We start from the raw sequence: 22,567 nt of genomic DNA, 5'->3' as shown, positions 1-22,567 counted from the left end.
GTATATATTTGACAGAGACTAATATTGCCAGGTATTGCTGGGTGAAGAATTACTCTCTAGATCTTAAACACTTGTTTTTTGGATGTGTTTGTATGATGGGAAAAGTAGAAAAACATTTGGTAGTAATGAGCACAGGCTGGACAAAGTAAATGATGCCACTAAGAAGTTAACAAGAGAAATTGATATCTGTGCTTAAAAATTTGAATAGTTTGAGAACAACATTAACAATAACAAAAAAAATGAATGTATGGTCACATATAAGGAGCCCCAGTGGTACTGTAGGATTAGCACTGGGCAGCTAACAACAAGATTGGCAGTTCAAACCTATCAGCAGCTCTATGGGAGAAAGATGAGACTGTCAGCTCCCATTAAATACTTAGTGTCTCTGAAACCCTAAATAGAGTTATGATTATGATTTTGAATTGACTCAAAGTCAGTGGGTTATAGTCACATATAGAGGTTAATATGTATATATGTGCACAAGTAGGTACAGGTGAGTACATACATAAACACAGATAGTGGTTGGTTGTGGTGGTTATGTGCTGCAGAATTGGTTCCGACTCACAGTGACTCTATATAGGATTTATAAGGTTATAAATCTTTATGGGAGCAGAAAGCCTCATCTTTCTCCTGTGGGACAGATGGCAGTTTCAAACTGCTGACCTTGAGGTTGTCAGCCTGACTCATAACCACTACACTGCACAAGAACTTTTTAAAGTGTTGAAAAGCAAAGATGTCAGCTTGAGAACTAAGGTGTGCCTGACCCAAGCTATGGTATTTTCAATAACCTCATATGCATGTGAAATAAGGAAGACTGTAGAAGAATTGATGTATTTAAGTTATGGTGTCAGAGGAGAATATTAAAAGTACCATGGACTGCCAAAAGAACAAACCAATTTGTGTTGGAACAAGGACATACAGAATGCTCCTTGGAAGATGGCCAGATTTCATCTTTCATACTTCGAACATGTTGTCAGGAGGGGCCACTTCCTGGATGAGAAGATCATGTTTGGTAAAGTGGAGGGTTTTAGCAAAAGAGGAAGACCCCCAACTAGATGATTAGCACAGTGGTAGAAGCAATGGGCTCAAGTGTAGCAACAAATGTGAGGTTGGCACAGGATCAGGCAGTGTTTCATTCTGTTGTACATAGGGTTACTATGAGTCAGTACTGACTAGATAGCACCTAAAAACAACAACAACAACATGTATATAAATGTGTGTTTTACACATATATTCATACATGACACTATTACAGACACTTCTCAGACATATTCAAACACCTTGTGATAATGTTTTTTTGAGTCTGAATTCTTAGGATGACAAACGTCATCACAAAGTCCATGTTCTGCATCTTATCAAAGTGAGTGACATCTAAGGTCTTAAAAGCTTGTGAGCAGTCATTTGAGATATATGTAATTATCTCTATTTATTAGATGCCAAAGAGAAAGAAGGAAACCAAAGTCTCAGAGAAGAAACTTTCTACAGAGCTAAATATCCTACAGAATCCATGGCCTCATCTATCCTAAGACTAGAAGAACAAGATGGTGTCTAGTTACTACTACCAATCATTCTGATAAGGGCCACAATAGATGGACCATAGTAGAATGGTAGAAAAATGCAAAACAGAACTCAAACTCTTAAAAAGTCCATACTTAATGAACCAGTTGAGACTAGAGGACATCTGGGACTATCACCCTGTGATACTGCTTAAACCTTGAACCAAAACTATCCTGAGGTCACCTTTTAGCAAAATAATAAATTGACACACAAAATAAAGGATACTATCTATGAGTATGGTGACCCATTACAAAAAGTATACACTAATTACTTTAAAGCAAAGATGAGAAGATAAGGGCAGGGAAACCAGATATTGGAGTAGAATTAAAGAGAATGCTGACACATTGTGCAAAATGTAAGTAATATTGCTGAATAATTTGTGTAGAAATTACCAAATGGGAACCTAACTTTCTAATTTGCAGTACAGAAACACAATAAAACATTAAAAATAAGTAAATCTTCATATAACCTTTCTCCCCAGCACACATACACATACACAAAACAAAACAAATAAAAATTTTAAAGAAATATAAATATTAAAAATAACACTGTTTGGAGGAAAAATTATATAACATTCTTGAAATGACAAAATTATAGAGATGAGAAACAGATTAGTGATTGCCAAGTACTATGGATAGGTGGTATGGGTAGGTTTGACCATAACAGATAGTACAAGGGAAACCCTGTGGTAATGGGAGTTCTGTATCTATTTCAGTGGTAGTTATACAAATCTATACATGTGATAAAATGATATAGAACTATATATATTTCATCAATTTTAATTTCCTGGTTTGATATTATACTATGATTTGCTGTTGTTGTTGTTACATGCCATTGAGTCGGTTCCAACTTTTAACAACCCTATATAGTGTTTTCGAGGAGCAGCTGGTGAGTTTGAACTGCTGACCTTGCAGTTTAAAACGACCTTATATCTGATGCTTATCCTATAGTGCCACACCAAGACTCTAATTAGGTTAAGATTTATTTGGGGGAAATTGGTACAAAAAACCACTCTGTAATATTTTTGCAGGATTCTTGGTGTGGTGTAGTACAATAAGCACTGGACAGCAAGGTTGATTTGAACAGCAGGGTTGGTGGTTCAAACCCATCAATTGCTCCTTGGAAGCCCTAAATATTGTTGCTATGTGTCAGAACTGACTTGATGGCACTTAACAACAACAACAAACAAATATAAACAGCACTGGTGGTGCTGTAAGATAAGCCCTGGACTGCTAACTACAAGATCGGGAGTTTAAACCCACCAAGTAGTCCATGGGAGAAAGATAAGGCTTTCTGCTACTATAAAGATTTTCAGCCTCAGAAACTCTGTACAGGGTTAGCATAAATTGGAACTGACTCAATGGCACAGAACAATAGTGAGTGTATAACTGTTTCTAATTAAAAATTTAAAAAATCATTTTCAATATAGTGTTATATTAAGAATTTTTATAGATCTCTTTACATTTAAAGCCATATTCAGTCTCTCAAATTTCACTATTTTGTAAACGACAAACTATATTTCCTCTGAATAATATCTGCCAGTTTTCTGATTTATTCTTCTGTGTTTATCAGGGTAACATCTTCAGGAGGTTTCAATAAAAAAGAAGCAATCTTGACAACTTTCCAAAGTAATGAAAAAGGATTTCTGCTTGTATTAACATTTTAATTAAGGTGAATGGAGAATTGTAACATGATGAGAGGCTTAGTTCTGCTGGTTAAACTTACTCTTGTAGAGGTTTTTGTGGTGCATCAAAAATGGAATTCTTCCCAAACTCCATTAATTCAGAATGCAATGAGGATTTGAAAGAGGATAGTCAACTGAGATTTTAATTTTCTGCCTTGAATTTAAAGTCAGTGACAAGCAGCTTTAGAGTTCCAGAATCCTAACAACTTTAAAGAAAGTAAGGGAGACTTACAAGATCTATGAACTTTGTACGATAAAAGCAGGGGCATTCATGTAAGTGTTTATGTGGGCAGAGACTCCAGTGGAAACAATCAACTTTGACTCTATGCACATATATTAGTCTCCAGATGCTTTCAAAGGCATTGACTGAATGCTACTAGATGCTGGGGACAGCATACGCAGACCCTGGGTTGATCAGTGGCCCTGTGACATGGACAAAAATCCAACCCCGTGGCCCTCCTCAGGACTGCAAGCCATGGACTCTGAGGGCCAAGGAAATGACCTCCTGATGTCCCGGGTTCATTGGTTTTTGCGAATTCACTGGTTGGCTACCTCTGTATAATTTTCTTTGGTCCTAATATTGTTCATTCTATGCTTCTAACTCCAGTAATTGTAGCTTCTGAGAAAATGGTTTCTTTTACAATGCCGCCACTGTGTTGGCAGTGCGTGGAGTCCTGGGAACAAATCTTTCTGAGGAACAAGTGATAGCCACCTGGGATGAATGTCAGAACTACTCCTTAATTGATTATTCAGTTATGTTTGATATCCATGAACAATAATGGGTTTGAAACCCCTTTTTAGAGCCGAGGCAGTAAACGTTTCCTCAGATAATTCAGAAAGGCCAGGAACAGGTGTATTGGGAATATGAGAAAAGGTTTTTAGAGAAAAACTACACAAGGTTTGTAAATAAAGTGGAATGGTAAATTCTGGGAATGTTGGATTAGAGGATAATAGTGGCAGCCTCATTAAACCGCCTCTGAATATAATCAGTTTAACCCAGATGCTCTCCTTCCTCCTGAAAGTATATAGGAATATGATAATTAAGAACAATGTAGCATTTTAGATATAGATAAATGAAGCCCGGTGCCTGAGATCTTGTTCACAAACAAAAGTTTGCAAAGTGTATAGAGACAGCTTGGCTCCTTTCAGGAACCTTGCTTTATATTAAGTATCTTAAGAAACTGCACGTCGCTGCTCTAGATCATTTAAGCCTAAAAGTTAATATATAACAGCTTGATTGAACCTTTTTTCTGTAAAAATAAAAATGTTAGATTGTAAAGAAAAACTATGAAAATATTTTAAAAGTTGTTTCTATGAATCATTATGTCCTGTTTTGAATGATTAATCACATATCAGTTCTGTATCCTGTCTTATCTAAAGAATTACATCCTCCCTTTGTGAATTACATCCTCCCTTTGTGAATTACATCCTTCTTTTGTAACAAATCCCTCCCTAAAAAAAGAGAATAAAAGACTGAGGTAGAGTGAGTTCTGTGTGCAATGCTAGGCAATATGTTTGCAGATCTGTCTACCCGCCAGCTTGCATCATATCTATGTGTCTGTCTTTTTTGTATATATTTTGTCTCTCTCTTTCTCTATCCCTTTCTGCCACCAGATCTCCCTTCTTTGTGACACCCACAGTTCCTTGTCGAGGCTGGACCCTGACATAGGACCTCGACAACTAGACACAAAGATTAATAGAGTATTCCTAACCTCAAAGATTTTATAATATAAAGAAAAAATAAAATATAAAAAATGAAATAAATAAATCAAATAAAGCAGAAAATTATAAAAATGCTGAAACACAGTTTTCCTTGACCTGTCTGTCAGTTTGTCATACTGTGATGGCTTGTGTGTTACTCTGACACTAAGAACTATGCCACCAGTATTTTAAATACCAGCAGGGGCACCCATAGTAGACACGAATCATGAGAGTTGCAAAATTAAGACAGAATAGGAAGAAGATACAGTAGATACTATTGAAAAGTTAACCATTGATAACCTTATGAATAATAGTAGTACATTATCTCATGTAGTGTCAGCAGATGAGGCCCTCGAGTTGGAAGGCACTTACAGTATGGATGAGGAAAAGCTGACTCATCAAAGTAGAATAGACATGGCTGGAACAAAGCTAATGGGGTAAAACTCAAAATGAAAATAGCTGAAAACTTTTATTAATAATTGGAACATGGTGACTTACACCTATGGAAGCAGTAACTCAAAAGAGGGAACAAGTCCTAACAGCAAGAATCATTCCTACACCCTCCACACACAGAGTAGACAGGGATGGGCAACTTGGACATTGGCTACCCAAAATGGGGGATGGGAGGCTACAAAGGCAAGAAGTGACTGGCTTACAAGCTTTCAAGAGGGAACCTAGATCCAGAGGGCCTGGAGGAAGGTAGAATCTCCAGTGAGTAGTATTCAATCTGACTAGGTGGGGCTGATGCAATGAAATGCAGACGGGTCTCTTGTGATACAACAGTGAAAAATTATTATCAGGACTGATTGTGAGGGTTGGAAATGTAAAGGTAGACGTTTTATAGCAAGGAGGGGAGTGATTAACTTTTCAGTCTAGGAGCGGAGGTCCCTAGGACCATCAAGGGAGAAGAGCAGAGAGTGGAACCCTACCCAGAGAAGCAGTGATGCCTGAAATGGAGCCAGAGATGATGACGTGGAGCAATGGAGCAGCTGGAGACTTTAGATCCAGAGAGGGAGAGCGACTGTGTGCTGAAGACCTGGGGGGCACAGGGGAAGGATTGCATGGAGGGGATTGTAACCATGGCAATGAGACAATATACGATAGAATGAATGTAAAACTAATGTTCTCCCATGTAAACTATCACATAATTCACAATAAAACATTAAAAATAAATAAATAATTGGAACATGGAATACATGAAATATGAATTTTGGAAAATGTGAAGTCATCAAAAATGAAATGGAATGCATAGATCAATATTCTAGGCATACATGAACTGAAATAGATAGGTACTCAATTTTATATTAGACAATCACATGGTTTACTATTCTGGGAATGAAAAACTGAAAAGGAATGGCATCACATTCATCGGCATAATGAGCATTTAAAGTACTGTACTGAAGTACAATACTGTATATGATAGAATAATATCCATAGGCTGTCAGGGAAGATGAGTTAATACCACTATTATTCAAATTTACACACCAACAACTATAGCAAATGATGTTGAATTTGAAGAATTTTATCCACTTCGTCAGTATGAAATTAATGAAGCATACAATAAGATGCACTGATGATTAATGATTGGCATGTGACATTTGGAAACAAAGAGGAAGGATCAGCAGATTTTCCAAGGTCATGGAAAATATGACCTTGGTGATAGAAACAATGATCTCATGGTAGAAATGGAAAGGACCAAGGACTTAATCATTGCAAATACTTTTTTTGACAAATCATAAAATAAAATGGACTTCATTGGGTGGAATACACAGGAATCAAACTGACTACATTTGTGGAAAGACACCATGAAGAAGGTCAATATCTTCAGCTAAAACAAAGCCAGGGGCCAACTGGGGAACATACAATGAATTGTTCATATGTAAGTTCAGGCTGAAGCTGAAGAAAATTAAAACAAGTCTAAAAGACCAAAACATGTATATCCCACCTGATTTTAGAGACCATCTCAAAAACAGATTTGATGTATAAGACATTAAAGACCGAAGACCAGAGGAGTTGTGGAATGACAGTACAAATACCACACATGAAGAAAGCAAAAGATCATTAGAAGAAAGAACAAAACAAAATGGAGGTCATAAGAGTCTCTTAAACCCTCTCTTGAACAAACAGAATCTAAACCCACTGTAAGAAATGATGAAGTAAAAGAGCGAAATAGAAAATTTCAAAGGACAGCTTGTAAAGATAAAGTCAAGTAGTACAGTGAAATGTGCAAAGACCTGGAATTAGAAAATCAAAAGGGAAGAACACACTCAGCATTTCCCAAGATGAAAGAACTGAAGAAAAAAATTCAAGCCTTAGGTTGTAATAATGCAGCATTCTATGGGTATCTATTGTGGTGCCATAGGATCAACACTGGACTTCGAAACACAAGGTTGGCAGTTGAAACCCATCATCTACTCCTATATACAGGGTTATAATGAGTTGTAACTGATTCAACAGCACTTAACAAAAATAACAATGGGAAAAACATTGAGTGATGCAGGAAACATCAAAAGAAGATGAAAGGAAGAAACAGAGTCACTGTATCAAAAAGAATTGGTCAATGTTCAATTATTTCAATAACCAATAGTATTGAAGGAAGAAGCCCAAGCGTCACTGAAGGCATTGGCAAAACAAAACAAAAACATAAAAAAACAAGGTTCCATGAATTGAAGGAATACAAATTGAGATGTTTCAACAAGCTTATGCAGTACTGAAGGTGTTTGCTTATCTATGCTAAGACATTTAGAAGACAGACCCCTGGTCAACAGATTAGAAGAAATCTAGGTTTGTGCCCATTCCAAAAGAAAAGTAACCCAACAGAATGTGGAAATCACCCCAACAGTATCATTAATATCACATGCAAGAGAATGCTACTTAAAATAATTCAAAATAGGTTATAGCAGTACATTGACAGCTACCAGAAATTCAAGCCAGATTCAGAAAAGGATGTGGAGCTATGGATATTATTGCTTAAGTCAGATAAATATTAAGTGAAAGCAGAGAATACCAGAAAGATGCTTACTTGTGCTTTACTGAATACAAAAAAGATATTGACTCTGTGGATTATAACAAACTATGGATAATAATCTGGATATTCTAGAATGCTTAATTGTGCTCATGAGGAACCTGTACATAGACCAAGAATCAGTCTTTAGAATAGAACAATATGCATAAAATTCTTGATGGTTTGGGTTTATATCTAGGAAAGGTATTTGCCAGTGTTGTATCCTTTCACCATATGTACTCAATTTGTATGCTGAACAAATACCTGAGAATCTGGATTATATGAAGAAGGATCCAGATTATATGAAGAAGAATGGGGCATCGGAATAAGAGGAAGTCTCATTAACAACCTGTGTATGGTGCAGATGATGAATACTTGCTGGAAGCGAAGAAGACTTGAAGTACTCATGAAGATCAGAATCTAGAGTCTTCAGTATGGATTGCACACCAATAAAAAGAAAATAAAAATCTCCACAACCAGACCAATACATAACATCATGATAAACAGATAAAAGATTAAAGCTGTCAAAGACTTCATGCACATTGCTTGGATCCACAATCAATGTGAATGAAACCAGCAGTCAAGACATCAAAGGACATAATGCATTAAACAATGCTGCAAAAGACCTCTTTAAAGTGTTAAAGAGCAAATGTGTCACTATGAGAAAGAAAGTGTGCCCCACCTAAACCATAGCATTTTCAATTGCTTCATAGCATACAAAAGCTGGACAATAAATAAGGAAAACCACAGAAGACCAAGAATCAACACATTTGAGTTCTGGTGTTGGCAAAGAATACTGAAAGTCCCATAGACTGCCAGAAAACAAATCTGTCTTCGAAGAAGGACAGCTAGAACGTTCCTTAGAAACAAGGATGGCAAGACATCGCCTCTTGTAGTTTGTTGTTGTTGTTGTGATGTGCCGTGGAGTCGGTTCTGACCCATAGTGACCCTGCACAGGGTTTCTGAGGCTGTAAATCTTTATGGGAGCAGAAAGCCTCATCTTTCTCCCGTGGAACCACTGGTAGTTTCGAACTGCTGACAGTGAGGTTCACAGCCTAATTCGTAACCACTACGCTACCAGAGCTTAGACAAGTTGAAAGAAGGAACCAGTACCAGCATGCTTGGTAAAGTGGAGAGACAGAGAAAAAGTGGAAGATCCCCAATGATATGGATTGCCACAGTGACAACAACAAATATAACACCAATGGTGAGGATAGTACAAGGCTGGACAGTGTTTCATTCCACTGTAAACTGGAACCAACTCAACAGCACCTAATAACAAAAACAGCTAAACATAGTGTTCACGTTTTTTTCAGAACAAAGCTCAAGATTAATTTTACACTGCAACACTAAAAAAGGCTTAGTGTAGAAGAAAGCAATGACTAGGCTCTAAATAGGATGGACAGGATTTCAAAAGACTAGGAACATGGATAAAAGTATTATAAAGGACAGCATGTGCAAAGGCCAAAAGGCTGGCAATTCTGGTTTGAACAACTGTGGATAGAACAATTGGCTTGTGAGATGAATTAAAAGATAGTAATAAAATATGTTTTCGTGAATCATCTTGGTATTATTATATAATAGTAGTTATGACATTCACTGCTATAGTTGGGGTAAAGTGAGGTGACCAAATAAATTTGCAGGTTACCTATAGTCCTACTATGTGCTTTGATGGAGCTATTATTATTAAAAGTACAAGCTTAAAGCAAGTGACATAGATCTGTCTTCTAAATGAATTTCAAGAAAAGATAATAATAGTTTTTACAAATATCTACCTAAAGTTGCCAACCATTCAGAAAGTTCTGAAGACCACTTACATTGAAAATTAAAGGGATTTTACATCTATGCTTACATTTTCACCTCAAATAAATGTTTTATTCATCTGGTCTCTAAGACTGAGTATTATTATATAATATAATTAACCTGGCTTGTTCACAGATGGTATAGACGTTGAAAACAATGTTTTTCAAAGGTTATGAGTCTGCACAGAGATGTATGACAATCAAATTCTTAGCAAATTTATGCTTTATAATATAAAAATTTAAATTTCTCTAACTAGTAGATGAATAGGGGATCTAAAATCCTTACTGCCACAGACTTCCAGTTGGGATCATTCCTGGTGGGATAATGAATAAACCCAGAGGAGATCCCATCTATACCACACACACCTCGTACACAAAAATTTTACTGTCTGCATCTTCCCATACACTACTTATCAAGTAATTCCAGAGAGTCCATTCTGACTCATAATAACCCTGTGTACCAACAGGCTGGTATAGAAGTCTACATAAGAACAATGTGGAAAAAAACGGTGTGGTGGAAAGGGCTTTGGAGTGGGACAATTCTGTGTCTTGATCCTGTTATCTGATAGTTTCTTGAAGCATGTCTCTGATATATAACCTCTCTGAATCTCCATTTCCTCATTACTGAAGTGGAGTGAGTGACATCTGCCGTTGTGAGGGTTATAACTAGTGCATGGCTCTAAAGGTTCTTGGATAATGAGAATTTTACATTAAACTATGAAAATAATATTAGTTCTAGAAATGGATCAAAATATGTGAAAATAAACTTGTCTTTCATTGCAGTTAGGAAATGTTAACAGATGAATCTTCATGCTAAAATTGTTTGATAACTCCTTTTTCAACTATATACTATTTAGAAACAAATTCATTTTTCAATTAATGTGATGGAAAATTAAGAAGTATAATCCTCCCCCCATTCCCAGTTACTAATCACAACTGATAGACAAGTAGTCAAAAACATCAGAGGAAACTTGTCAACAAATGTTGTTAAATTCAACCATCCTAAAATTTGAATATTGTGAGACCACCTCTGTAAGAAGTTCTTGTTTTCATTTCATGTTTGCCTGGTGATGTGTCTTTTGGGGATTTACTTTACCATTTGATTTCAACTATAAAATGAAGATATTATATTAAAATAAACTTTTACAAAAGAGTGTTAAGTCCAGGGGACATCATTCACTTACTGTTTATTATAGATTTGTATGATATCTGACAGTTTTCCAGTAGATGGTATGAACTTCTTAAAGAAGGTGCTGATGTATATGGTAGTGACAGATGGCAAAGTTTTGAGAAAACAAACAAATACAGCATTAAACACGGATCTAACATCTCTGTGTTGATCCTAATGTCTTGAAAAATTCTAGAGTGTTATAGCTTCTCTAGAAACCTCATGTGACATCCTGATTCCAACATTAATTCCCTCTGATAACTATGACAAGTTTACATGTTGGAGCCTCAGTTCCTTGAGTGTGAGGTAAGGATGCTGAATGCATATGATATTTTGAGATACTTTTCCAGTAGAACTGAAAACATTATGAGCACTTCTTTTTCAGGAAATCTTATGTAACTAAGTACTCTATATAAGATTGTAAAGAAGGAAAAAAATAATGTAGATAGATAGATGGAAAGAAAGTTGTAATAAAATACTAACAGTAGTGATCTTGGAACTAATTTATTTGCATTCCTTTTACTTTCTTGTATTAAAGTTAATTACTTTAATGATTACTTTTATAACATAAAACTCAGAAACTTAAAAAACTGTTGAGAACAGATGAAAAAAAAAGTTCAGATATATCAAACTGCCTGAAACAATTTATAGCTTAATCTAAAAATGATGTCTGCATTAGTTCATTATCCCAAAGATTCAGTTAAGTGTAATTTTTAAAGACTCAAAATGCATATTTCTTGTCCAAAATAGCATCCTTTTTCCAGGTGTTTTATATGCTATGCTATAGAAACATTGTTGTTCCTGTTAAGTGCTGTTGAGTCCATTCGGGCTCATGATGACCCTACACAAAGTTTCTGAGGAGCAGCTGGTGAAGATATGTTGCTTTATAACACTTTCTAAATCAATGCAAATTTGATTTCCTTCTAAACCTAGTATTTGATAATGTGCATTATTTCTTCTTTGGAACACAGGTTCAATTATAATATAAATGACTACACTGAAATGTAGCTTACCTGGTTGAAACACATTTTCAGCTTTGTGTTTGTCTGTTCTGGGCATTGCTCCACCTGTTTTTGTAAATGACAATATAACAGGGTTATTAACTTTTAGAGCTGTCCAAAATAGCTATAACATTCAAGTATATATAAAGATAATATGCATTCAAGTTTATATAAAGAATCAATAGCCCAGAACTGGCCAATATAGTACAGTGGGTCTTTTAAGACTGAGTCTAATTAAATGAATTAACTAAATTATGTATCTCTTCATTCCAAAAAGGATTAAGGCAGCTTAACTAAATACAGCATGGCTTAACTAAGGATGAAAAAAATCAAGATAAAGAAAAACTAAGAGGCAAAATATTAAACATTCAAGAGGGATGTCAAGAATGCAGTTGAGGTCTGAATTTCTGGGAAACAATGCCAGAGAAACTTGAGGCATCACTGGGATATGGGGTAGTATTTAAACCACAGAGTAGAGGAGGTCACCTAGAAACAGCCTTTATTAAGGAGAATAAAATGGTTCTAGAATGAACTATCAGACCAGCCAAAATTTAGAAGCCGAATGGCAAAGGAGTTGCCAGCTTATGTGACTAGGAAGAGATAGAGGAGGAAAACAAAACAATGAGAAGAAGAATGGTACCATGAAAGTAGTGCAACAAAAGTGCTTCAAGAAGGGTAAAGTGGTCAACTGGTTGAAAGTTTCTGAGATGTCAGGGAAGACAGAAACTGACTACTGAATCTGTCAGCATTGAGTTCACTAGTGATCCTGACAAGAGCAGTCCTAGTTAACTATTAACAAAGATTTTTGCTGTTGTTAAGTGCCTTTGAGTAAGTTCTGACTCATAGAGACCCTGTATAGGGCTTCCAAGGAGTAGCTGTTGAGTTCGAACCATCAACCTTGTGGTTTCAAAGTGACCTAGCCATCTATTGCTTATCCTATAGCACCAAGCAATGATTATTGATTAACAAATTGAGGATTTCACCAAGGATCAGATTTATGCACATGACATCTCTGATTAATAATTGGATTCACTTTGCACTAGTAGTCTTTCCATAGTTTTGCATCACCTCCTTAGACACTACTCAGCATGCTGGTAATGAAGAAGAACACCTCTTGTAGCACTGGACTCTTCTTTGCTGATACGAGCAGTGAAACTTGGCCACAGGCCTACACACCTCCCTCAGTGGGTGACCAGGGCACCTAATGTTACTGTCCCACCTACTCCTCACCTGAGCTTCTAAATGATGCCTGAGAAAGTGTTTCTAAGGGACAGAAAGTCAATTTTTGGTAGGGGGAGGTAAGTCAGGTACTATATTGTATTTCTTTTGGTCTTTGCAGTTGATTTTTGTCAGTCCATAAAGTCTCCACCTACCATATTTAACTTTTGCTCACAATGATATAAAAAACAGGTTCATTTCTGAGTTATCTAATTGATATAAAGATACTCATATTCTTTCACTTAAGCCATTCTAGATCCTTTCAATGGTACACTTAACATGTTTGCCTCACTGAAGATTAAGTTCATTTTATTCTCTCATTCTCTGAGTCCACAAAGTTCAGCTTACCTCAGAATTTGGTAGAGGTTCCTCCACATATGTGTAGTCTAATTCTGATGGTAGTTGATACTCGGGAAAAAAATACAGAAGAAACTCCCTAGAAACATAAACAAATCAGAACTGAGAGTATACCAGGTCAACACAGCACTCACCTGTTAGAATTAGTGCCATCCCATAAGTATTAAACATTTGACAAAGATGGACAATTGTATCTCTTAGATACATTGCTTTTACAGTTAGCATTGAAGTGTTCTCCAAAAAGCAGAGACTGGAGAGAAACGTAGTTGTGACTACAAAAGAGTAATAGCAGGGACATGGGTAGTGAAGGAACTGTTATATTCCTTGATTATATCAATATTGAGATCTGGATTGTGCTACTATTCTATAGTTCTGAAAATACGTTACAATTAGGAGAAAGTGAATAAAGGATATGTGAGATTTCTCTGCATTGATTCTTAAAATTTAATGTGAATCTACAGTAATCTCAAAATTAAAAATTTAAAGCAAGCAAGTAAATTACCAAGCATGAACTTACAGTACCCAGCTATCCATAATGGTGCAATCCAGCAGTCTTATACCTATTTGCCTTTTTTTTCTTTTTTTTTTTTCAGTAAAAGTCCTCTGTAAAGTACTTACTCATTGCAAACATTCTGAGACTAATTATGGGCATGTTAACTTTTCTTAGGCTGGCAGGTTTGAACTGCTGACCTTATGGTTAGCAGTTCAGTGCTTATCATAATTTCAAAGCAATTCAAATTAAATAGTTAGAAATTTTCAGCATTGTATAAATATCATATAGAGAGCTATAGAAATATGTAGCTATCTCTATATACATACCTTCTATACTCCATGTCCACACACACATGCACACACATACTCAGAACCATTTGTCTGACAGATAAGACGTAGGAAGATGAGTAGGATTGGGGAGCAAAGTGAAAAGATGCTCCCTGTGGATGAGAAGAGGATAATCACATGACAAAGAACTTAAAGATATAACTGGAGTCCCCAAGAAAGTTTGATGGGGTAGAAGGGATTAGAGATCTTTTTCATTAATCATTCCAGTTTCCTCCCTAAACAAACTTTCCTTCCCTCACCACAGGGTTCAAATCTCTTCTGAGAGTTGGTGCTTTAAATGGTAGACACATATTCACCTGTGTTGCAATAGGTTATAAGTCAGAAATCACTCAATAATCTACTCTGAAATACTGCACACATGATAATAAAATCGAGATTTGTATTCTTGTTAAACATTGTTTCTCTTCTCATGAGTTGAAAAATTAAACAACCTAAACATCTTTGTAGAGTGGTCCAGTGATAGAATGCTCACCCTCCATGCAGCAGATCCTGGTCTATTCCTGGCCAGTGTACCACAAGCAACTACTAGTGGAGATGGAAATGTTGTTATGTGCCATTGAGTTGGCACCAACTCATAGCGACCTTATGCAAAGCAGAACGAAACACTGCCCGATACTGGGCCAACCTCACTACTGTTGCCACGCTTGAGTCCATCAATGCTGCCACTTGGCCAATCCATCTCATTGGGGGTCTTCTTCCTTTTCTCTGACCCTCCACTTTACCAAACATGATATCCTTCTCCAGTGACTGGTCCCTCCTGACATATGTCCAAAATATGAAAGACAAAGTTTGGCCATCTTGGCCTCCAAGGAGCACTCTGGCTGCACTTCTTCCAAAACAGATCTATTGATTGTTTTGGCAGCCCATGGCACTTTCAATACTCTCCTCCAGCACCATAACTCAAATGCATCAATTCTTCTACGGTCTCCTTTATTCACTGTCCAGCTTTTGCATGCATATGAGGTCATTGAAAATACCATGGCTTGGGTCAGGCGCACCTTAGTCCTCAAGCTGACATCTTTGCTCTTCAACACTCTAAAAAGGTCTTGTGCAACAGATTTTCCCAATGCAATAAGTCATTTGATTTCTTGACTTCTGCTTCCATGAGTGTTGATAGTTGGTCCAAGAAGAATGAAGTCCTTGACAACTTCAATCATTTCTCCATTGATAAGAATGTTGTTTATTGGTCCAGTGGTGAAGATTTTTGTTTTCTTTATACTGAGAATTAATCCGTACTGAAGGCTGTGCTCTTTGATCTTCATCAGTAAATATTTTAAGTCCTCTTCACTTTCAGCAAGCAAGGTTGCATCATCTGCATATCACAGGTTATTAAAGAGTCTTCCTCCAATCCTGATGATACATTTTTCTTCATATAACCTAGCTTCTCGGATTATTTGCTTAGCATACAGGTAGAATAAGTATGGTGAAAGAATACAACCCTGTCACACACCTTTCTTAATTTTAAAACATTCAGTGTTCTCATGTTCTGCTTGAACAACTGCCTCTTATTCTATGTACAGATTCCTCATGAGCACAATTAAGCATTCAGGAATACTCATACTTTGCAATGTTGTCCTTAGCTTGTCATGATGCACACAATTGAAAGCCTTTGCATAGTCCATAAAGCACAGGTAAACGTCTTTCTGATATTCTCTGTTTTTAGCCAAGATTCATCGGACATCAGCAATGATATCCCTCATGCCATGGCCTCTTCTGAATCCAGTTTGAACCTCTGGAAGTTCTCTGTCAATGTATGCTTGCAGCTGTTTCTGTATTACCTTTAGTAAAACTTTACTCGCGTGAGATATCAAAGAGATTGTCCGATGATGTCCGCATTCTGTTGGTCAAAATGGATGTTAGAAGAGACACTGAAACTTGCTCTCTAGCATAGAGATGCTAAAGCAAACAGGGCTTCTAGACTAAGGTAAATTAGGAAGAAAGTTTAGTGATCTACTGTCGAAAATCTACCAATGAAAACCCATGAAACACAATAGCTCAATTCACAGTTGATCATGGGATGGTACAGAACTGAGCAGTATTTTGTTCTGGTTTGCATGGGGTTATCATAAATCAGAAGCTGGCTTGATGGCAACTGTAGGAAAAGCACTAAACTGTTAACCCCAAGGTCACTGGCTCAAACCCACCAGCCTCTCCTTAGCAATTCTATGCAGGTTCATTATAAGTTAGAACTGGCTTGATAGCACACAACAACATGACAACAGAGTTGTTCTCTGCATCTAGGCCCTTGATTATCATGCACATCTGAGTTCAATTCCTAGAGAATCCATGTCCAGGTCTGAAAATTTGAAGTAGAAGCTTATAGAGTTAAACTAAATTAACTAGAAACTAAATATGTACTGTTTCTATAAATGAAGGCCTAGTTTTGCAAACCTGTACAAGGTTACTATGTCAGAACCAACTCAATGGCTCTTAACAACAACAATAAATTTTGCAAAGGTCTAATTAAGGGCAAAATATTCCTTTTAATTTTGGAGTTATATTTCTCTCTCTACAGAGTACTTTTCCACTGAGAAAAATCTCTCTTACTTAAAATAACATAATTCTACTGATTCTAAACAAAGACGGGGTTACATAGAAGTATCTGGGCATCTAGCTATTCTTTAAAACAGTTACCAGGTTACTTAGCTTAGTAGTGGCTAAAGGTAAGGGCATGTTTCTTACTTTAGGTTAACTGAAACACTCTTTTTCAACTCAGTGAGAAAGACCAGGATGAAATGTAGATGACATGACCCTGATAAAACAGGAATCAGATCATGTTTTCTGAGAGACCTCAACTATTAGTTTATTTTTGTTTCTCTTTTTATTGTATGAGCAATTTCCCACAATTTGCAAAAAGCTTTTGTCTTTTTCAAAATTATATTTGCTATTTTTTTAATTTATGACAACACCAAGTGAATATGGACTTTTGAATTAAATGCAGTCTGCTTTGTTTTGACATTTACATATACAATAATAAACTAGATATAAAAAGTATTATAGCTAAGTGGTTCAGAAACTGGACTATGTGGCCAGACCACCAGAATCCACCCAAATTCTATCACTGAGAATTGCTGTTGTTTGGTGCCCTCAACTCGACTCCAACTCATGGTGATGTTGTGCATAACAGAACGAAACACTGTGTAGTCCTGCATTATCCTCACAATTGTAAAGCTTGCACCCATTGCTACTGCACTATGCTGTGCATAACAGAATGAAACACTGTGTAGTCCTGCATTATCTTCACAATTGTTAAGCTTGCACCCATAGCTACTGAACTGTCTCAATCCATCTTGTTAGGGCCCTTCCGATTTTTGCTGACCCTCCACCATTTACCAAGCATGATATCCTTCTCTGAGCACTGGTCTCTTCTGATAATATGAGCAAAGTATGAGAGACAAAGTCTCACCATCCTGGCTTCTAAGGACTATTCTGGTTATACTTCTTCCAATACAGATTTGTTTAATCTTCAAGCAGTCCATGGTACTTTTTTTTTTTTTTCTTTTTAAAGTTTTTATTGTAAATTGAGTGGTAGTTTAAATGGGAGAACATCGGTTTTACACCATCGTTTCATTGCAATGATTATAATCTCCTCCATGCATCATCATTCAACAGTATTTGCATCTATTCCCTCTGATTTTTTTTTTGATGGGGGGGGGGGAATGGAGGGATGTACACAAAAACAGTCAAGAATATATAACAATTTAAACAGCCAAAGGGCACATTCTGCAAGCCTGCCTTCTGGCCACCAGCACTCAGTCCCCCTCTTTCCATGAGTCTAGAGTCCTCAGCTATTCTCTCTCTCCATGTCCCCATCTCTGTCTCCATCTCTGATGTCTCTGCGTCTCTGTATAGGGTCCCACATTCTGCTCGTGCTCTTCTCCTTTGATGGTTCTAAGATCCTCTGTTTCTGAACTGTAAGATTAACTATGCACCTATTTTTGTTACAAAACTTTACCTTTACAGTTGTGATGGTTGCAATTAGTCAAGATAACAATTCCTCACTATTGAATCATAAGAATCTTATCCCCATCTCTTTTCACTAGACCCATTTAGACAAGATGAAAACTATTCAGTGGAGTCATGGTACTTTTAATAACCTTATTCAACACTATAACTCAAATGCCTCTCAATTCTTGTATAGTCTTTCTTATTCATGGTCCAATTTTCATATGTGACGATATTTAAAATGCCATGGTTAGGGTCAGGCATACCATACTCCTCAAACTAACATTTTTGCTCTTAAACACTTTTAAGTGGTATTGTGCAACAGATTTACCAAATGCAATATGTAGTTTGATTTCTTGACTGCTACTTCCATGAATGTTGATCGTGGACACAAGCAAAATGAAGTCTTAGACAACTTCAATCTTTTCCCCATTTATCATGATGTTGTTTATTGCTCCAGGGGATAGGAGTTTTGTTTCCTTTACACTGAAGTGCAATCCACACTGAAGGCTGTCATCTTTGATCTTCATCAGTAAGTGTTTTTTTAAATCCTCCTCACAAGCAAGATTGTATCATCTGCATAAATCAGGTTGTTAATGAATCTTCCTTTTTTTTTTCTTCATATAATCTAGTTTCTGGAATTATTTGCTCAACATACAGATTAAATAAGTATGGTGAAAGAATACAACCCTGGAGCACATCTTTCCTGATTTTAAACTATTCATTATCCCCTTGTTCTGTTTGAATGATTGTCTCTGGATCTATATACAGGTTCCTTATGACCACAATTAAGTGTTCTGGATTCTTTGAAACATTATCCATAGTTTGTCATGATCCACTTAGTTGAAAACTTTTGCATAATCAATAAAGCACAAGTAAACTTCTTTATGACATTCTATGCTTTTGGGCAAGATCCAGCTGATGCCAGCAATGATATCCCTAGTTCCATGTCCTCTTCTGAATCCCGCTTGAATTTCTCCCAGTTCCCGGTTGATGCACTATTGCATTCATTTTTTAATTATCTTCAGCAAAAATCTACTTGCATATAATATTAATGATATTGTTCAATGATTTTCACATTCTGTTGGATCACCCCTCTTTGGAATTAGTTATATAATGTTAGACAAGTTATTTCATCACTATGTGCCTCAGTTTTCTCACCAGTAATATGGGGATAATAAAAATATCTATTTATTGTTGTTAAGTGATATTGAATTGGTTCTGAGTAATAGTGACCCTGTATAGTGTTCCTGAGGAGCAACTGGTGGGTTTGAACTGCCATTCTTTTGGCTAACAGTTCAGTGCTTATCCTACAGAGCAACAGACAGTTGTCATATTTCAAACATAACAACAATTTGGAGGATGGGGCAGTTTTTCTGTTGTGTGTGGGGTTGCCTGAGTAGGAACCAACTTAATGGCATCTAGAACAACAAGATATATAGGGTTGATGCAAGACTTAAGTGAATTAAAACTGGAAAAGTCCTTAGGATATTTCTGATTAACAGTAAGTACATAATATCTATTATTATTAATATTGAAAATGACTTGAAATCTGTTACTATCCCAATAAATGGGCCATCTAAATAAATAACTAATTTATTTCTGAGTTAACACAACTTAGTCTCACACCACTATTTGAAAATACTACAATATTCAGCATTACTACTCAGTACTTCTTACATTAACTCAATTTAATTAACAGTTTTCTTTGAACATTGGCTAATATATATTACACATGGCATGGAAAGGCCCATCTGTGTATTGTATTGGGGATTAAATTAATGAAACTGAAATTTTAAAAAAAATTATGACAGGAATATGCTATATTAAGCATAATCAGATGATGAAAACTGACAATAAGAACTAGTATCTTTTTATTAATTCATTCAGTTAGTTTTAATTAAACAAAAGTGTCTAACTCTACTGCAGTAAAGTGAAAAAGGATAAGGATTATGTAATATCTAAAGTAAGCCCATTGTAAGGAGTAATCTACACATTTAAAAGATCTTTAAATAATATCTTTATCATGCAATGTCCAAGAAAATTTGGTGAGCAATTCTGAGTGTAAGGAACATTGTGCTCTTAACATTGTACACAGCAAGTAACAATTTTTATGCCTTGAAGCTATTATAGTCCAGTTAACACAAGGAATAACATGGAACAGATAACAGTGCAGTGCAGAAAAATAATAATACATAATAAAGACAAGAAATTTGTTTTCATTGGTGAGATGTGTGAAAACACATTACATGTTGCTAAAAGCAAAAGAGAAAATTGGTAAAATGGGGATCTCATTTTGTTTCAGTTAAAGCCTCATGTTCTGTGCAACTCCTTGTCCACTGGATATTTTTTATAAAGCAATTATCACAGAAAATTCAAGGTGGTACAGAAAAGAGCTAGTATGGATTAACACATTTAGATTTCAGAGTGCTCAGTTGATAATAGTATGATGACTTCAAACACTAAAGATGCTACATATTTATTAGGAAGATGGTTTGTGGGAAATTTTAATCTTTTTTGATGTCTAGTTATAGAAATGGATGCACTTTTAAGTCTTAGGCCACTCAATCAGATGATCTCTTTCTTGATCACATGTAACTCATTGAAATGAATAGAAATGTTTGATTTAAATGCAGAACAAAAATTAGCCAAGTAATATATTATATTAAAGCACCCAGACAGGTCTCACTAGGAGAGAGTAAGAACATATTTAAATCTACTCCTGTCCTTGGTAGCTATGCAATTGTCTATGTGGCTTTTGAGTATATTACTTTGTTTATCTAAGTTTCAGCTTTCTGGACCACAAAACGAAAATAAAAACAATATCAACCTCATACATTTGTGGGAGTAAGATAATAATGTATATAAAGCACTTGGAAGAATGCTTAAATTTTAATAGAGTAAAAAATGATAACAATTATTAAGAAGGTCTGACTCACTTGTAGCAATATCCTAGTCATTGGAAACAAGGCCTTAGTGGTGATAGCCATACATTTTTAATTATCTTCACACATTTATTCAAATATATGCAGGAGTCCTGGTGTGGCCCTGTGGGTTAATGCATCAGACTGCAAAGCCATTTGAACTGCAAGGTTGGTGGTTCAAGCTCACCAGCTGCTCCTCGAAAACCCTACTGAGGGTCCCTATGGGTCGGAATCGACTGGACAGCATTTAACAACAATGGCTAATGACCCTGAGCTTAGAGCTGAGTTGTTAGGCCTTTCTTCTGTCATGCCTCTGAGCTGATATTTATTTCCAACCTTTTGGTTACCACTGAGCATGTTCTATATTTGTATTATTCAGGTATGTTAGATAAAGATAAATGCATACATGTATTGTATACTGTTAGTGACTTGCCTGAATTACAGAACTAGTAAGTAACACACCAGGATCCAAATTTAGGCCTATCCAATTTCAAAGCTAGGATGCTACATATTACTTCTGGACAAATACTGACAAAGGGTAAGGAACTAGTTGGAGAATCTCATTCTTTAGGGACATCCAACCTAGGTAGTGTTTCATTCTGTTGTACATAGGGTTGCTATGAGTCAGTACCGACTGAGTCAGTGCCTAACAACAACAACAACAACAACCCAGATCAGTGAACAAGCGGTTTTCTTCGATCTCATGATATTTGTATAACATTGATGTCTGGACTGATTCTGCCCTATCCCTATACTAGAGTAGAACCGCCAACTCAGGCAGTATAACAGAGTTAGTGGTCAGAACTTGGTGTTCTAGAGTCCATCTATATTTCTCCATCTACGACTTGGCTCTGGATTTTTAGTATCATTAGTAAAAATAGGTTCTGATACAAAGTCCAAGATGGACTCACCTGCATACAACTGAGACCATTTTGTCCTTTCTCCTGGGGAAGAACTGATGTTAGGAGTGAGTTCCTAAAGGACACAGGTGGAACTTCCTGGCTTTGAGTGCTGACACACAATATGTCTGTAGCACTGAGTTTATGTCTCCGCAGTCTCCTTTCACAAATAGGACTCTAGCCTGGGGTATAAGTAGAAGCTTTCACCGTTACTTTATCAACTTCTTGTTTTCTTTCTTCCTATCTACTTCTGCTCCGTCTTTGCCAATTATCTTCTTCAAGAATATCTTGTTTGGAAGATTTAGCAAAGTGGCAGGGTATAAGATTAACATACAAAAATCAGTTGGATTCCTCTATACCAAAAATGACAGCATTGAAAAGGACATTAGAAAAGCAATCCCATTTACAATAGCCACCCAAAGGATGAAATACCTTGGAATAAATGTAACCAGAGAAACAAAAGACCT

The 22,567-nt window shown here is 36.3% G+C and overlaps 1 protein-coding gene across 1 annotated transcript in view; it reads right to left on the bottom strand.

Moving 5' to 3' along the window:
• Positions 1-22,567, bottom strand: part of MORC1 (MORC family CW-type zinc finger 1) — a 292,206-nt gene that overhangs the window by 23,184 nt on the left and 246,455 nt on the right. The window contains exons 25-26 of the mRNA XM_006873316.1: positions 13,484-13,571; positions 11,930-11,983 (exon numbers count right to left, since the gene is read on the bottom strand). Of these exons, the coding sequence (XP_006873378.1) occupies positions 11,930-11,983; positions 13,484-13,571 (142 nt within the window). The remainder of the gene's footprint in view (positions 1-11,929; positions 11,984-13,483; positions 13,572-22,567) is intronic.

This window comes from Chrysochloris asiatica, unplaced genomic scaffold (assembly GCF_000296735.1).
Source record: "Chrysochloris asiatica unplaced genomic scaffold, ChrAsi1.0 scaffold00236, whole genome shotgun sequence".
In the NCBI taxonomy this organism is placed as follows: Eukaryota; Metazoa; Chordata; class Mammalia; order Afrosoricida; family Chrysochloridae; genus Chrysochloris; species Chrysochloris asiatica.
The sequence above is the reverse complement of the archived record's forward strand: the minus strand, read 5'-3'. Positions and strand labels throughout refer to the sequence as shown.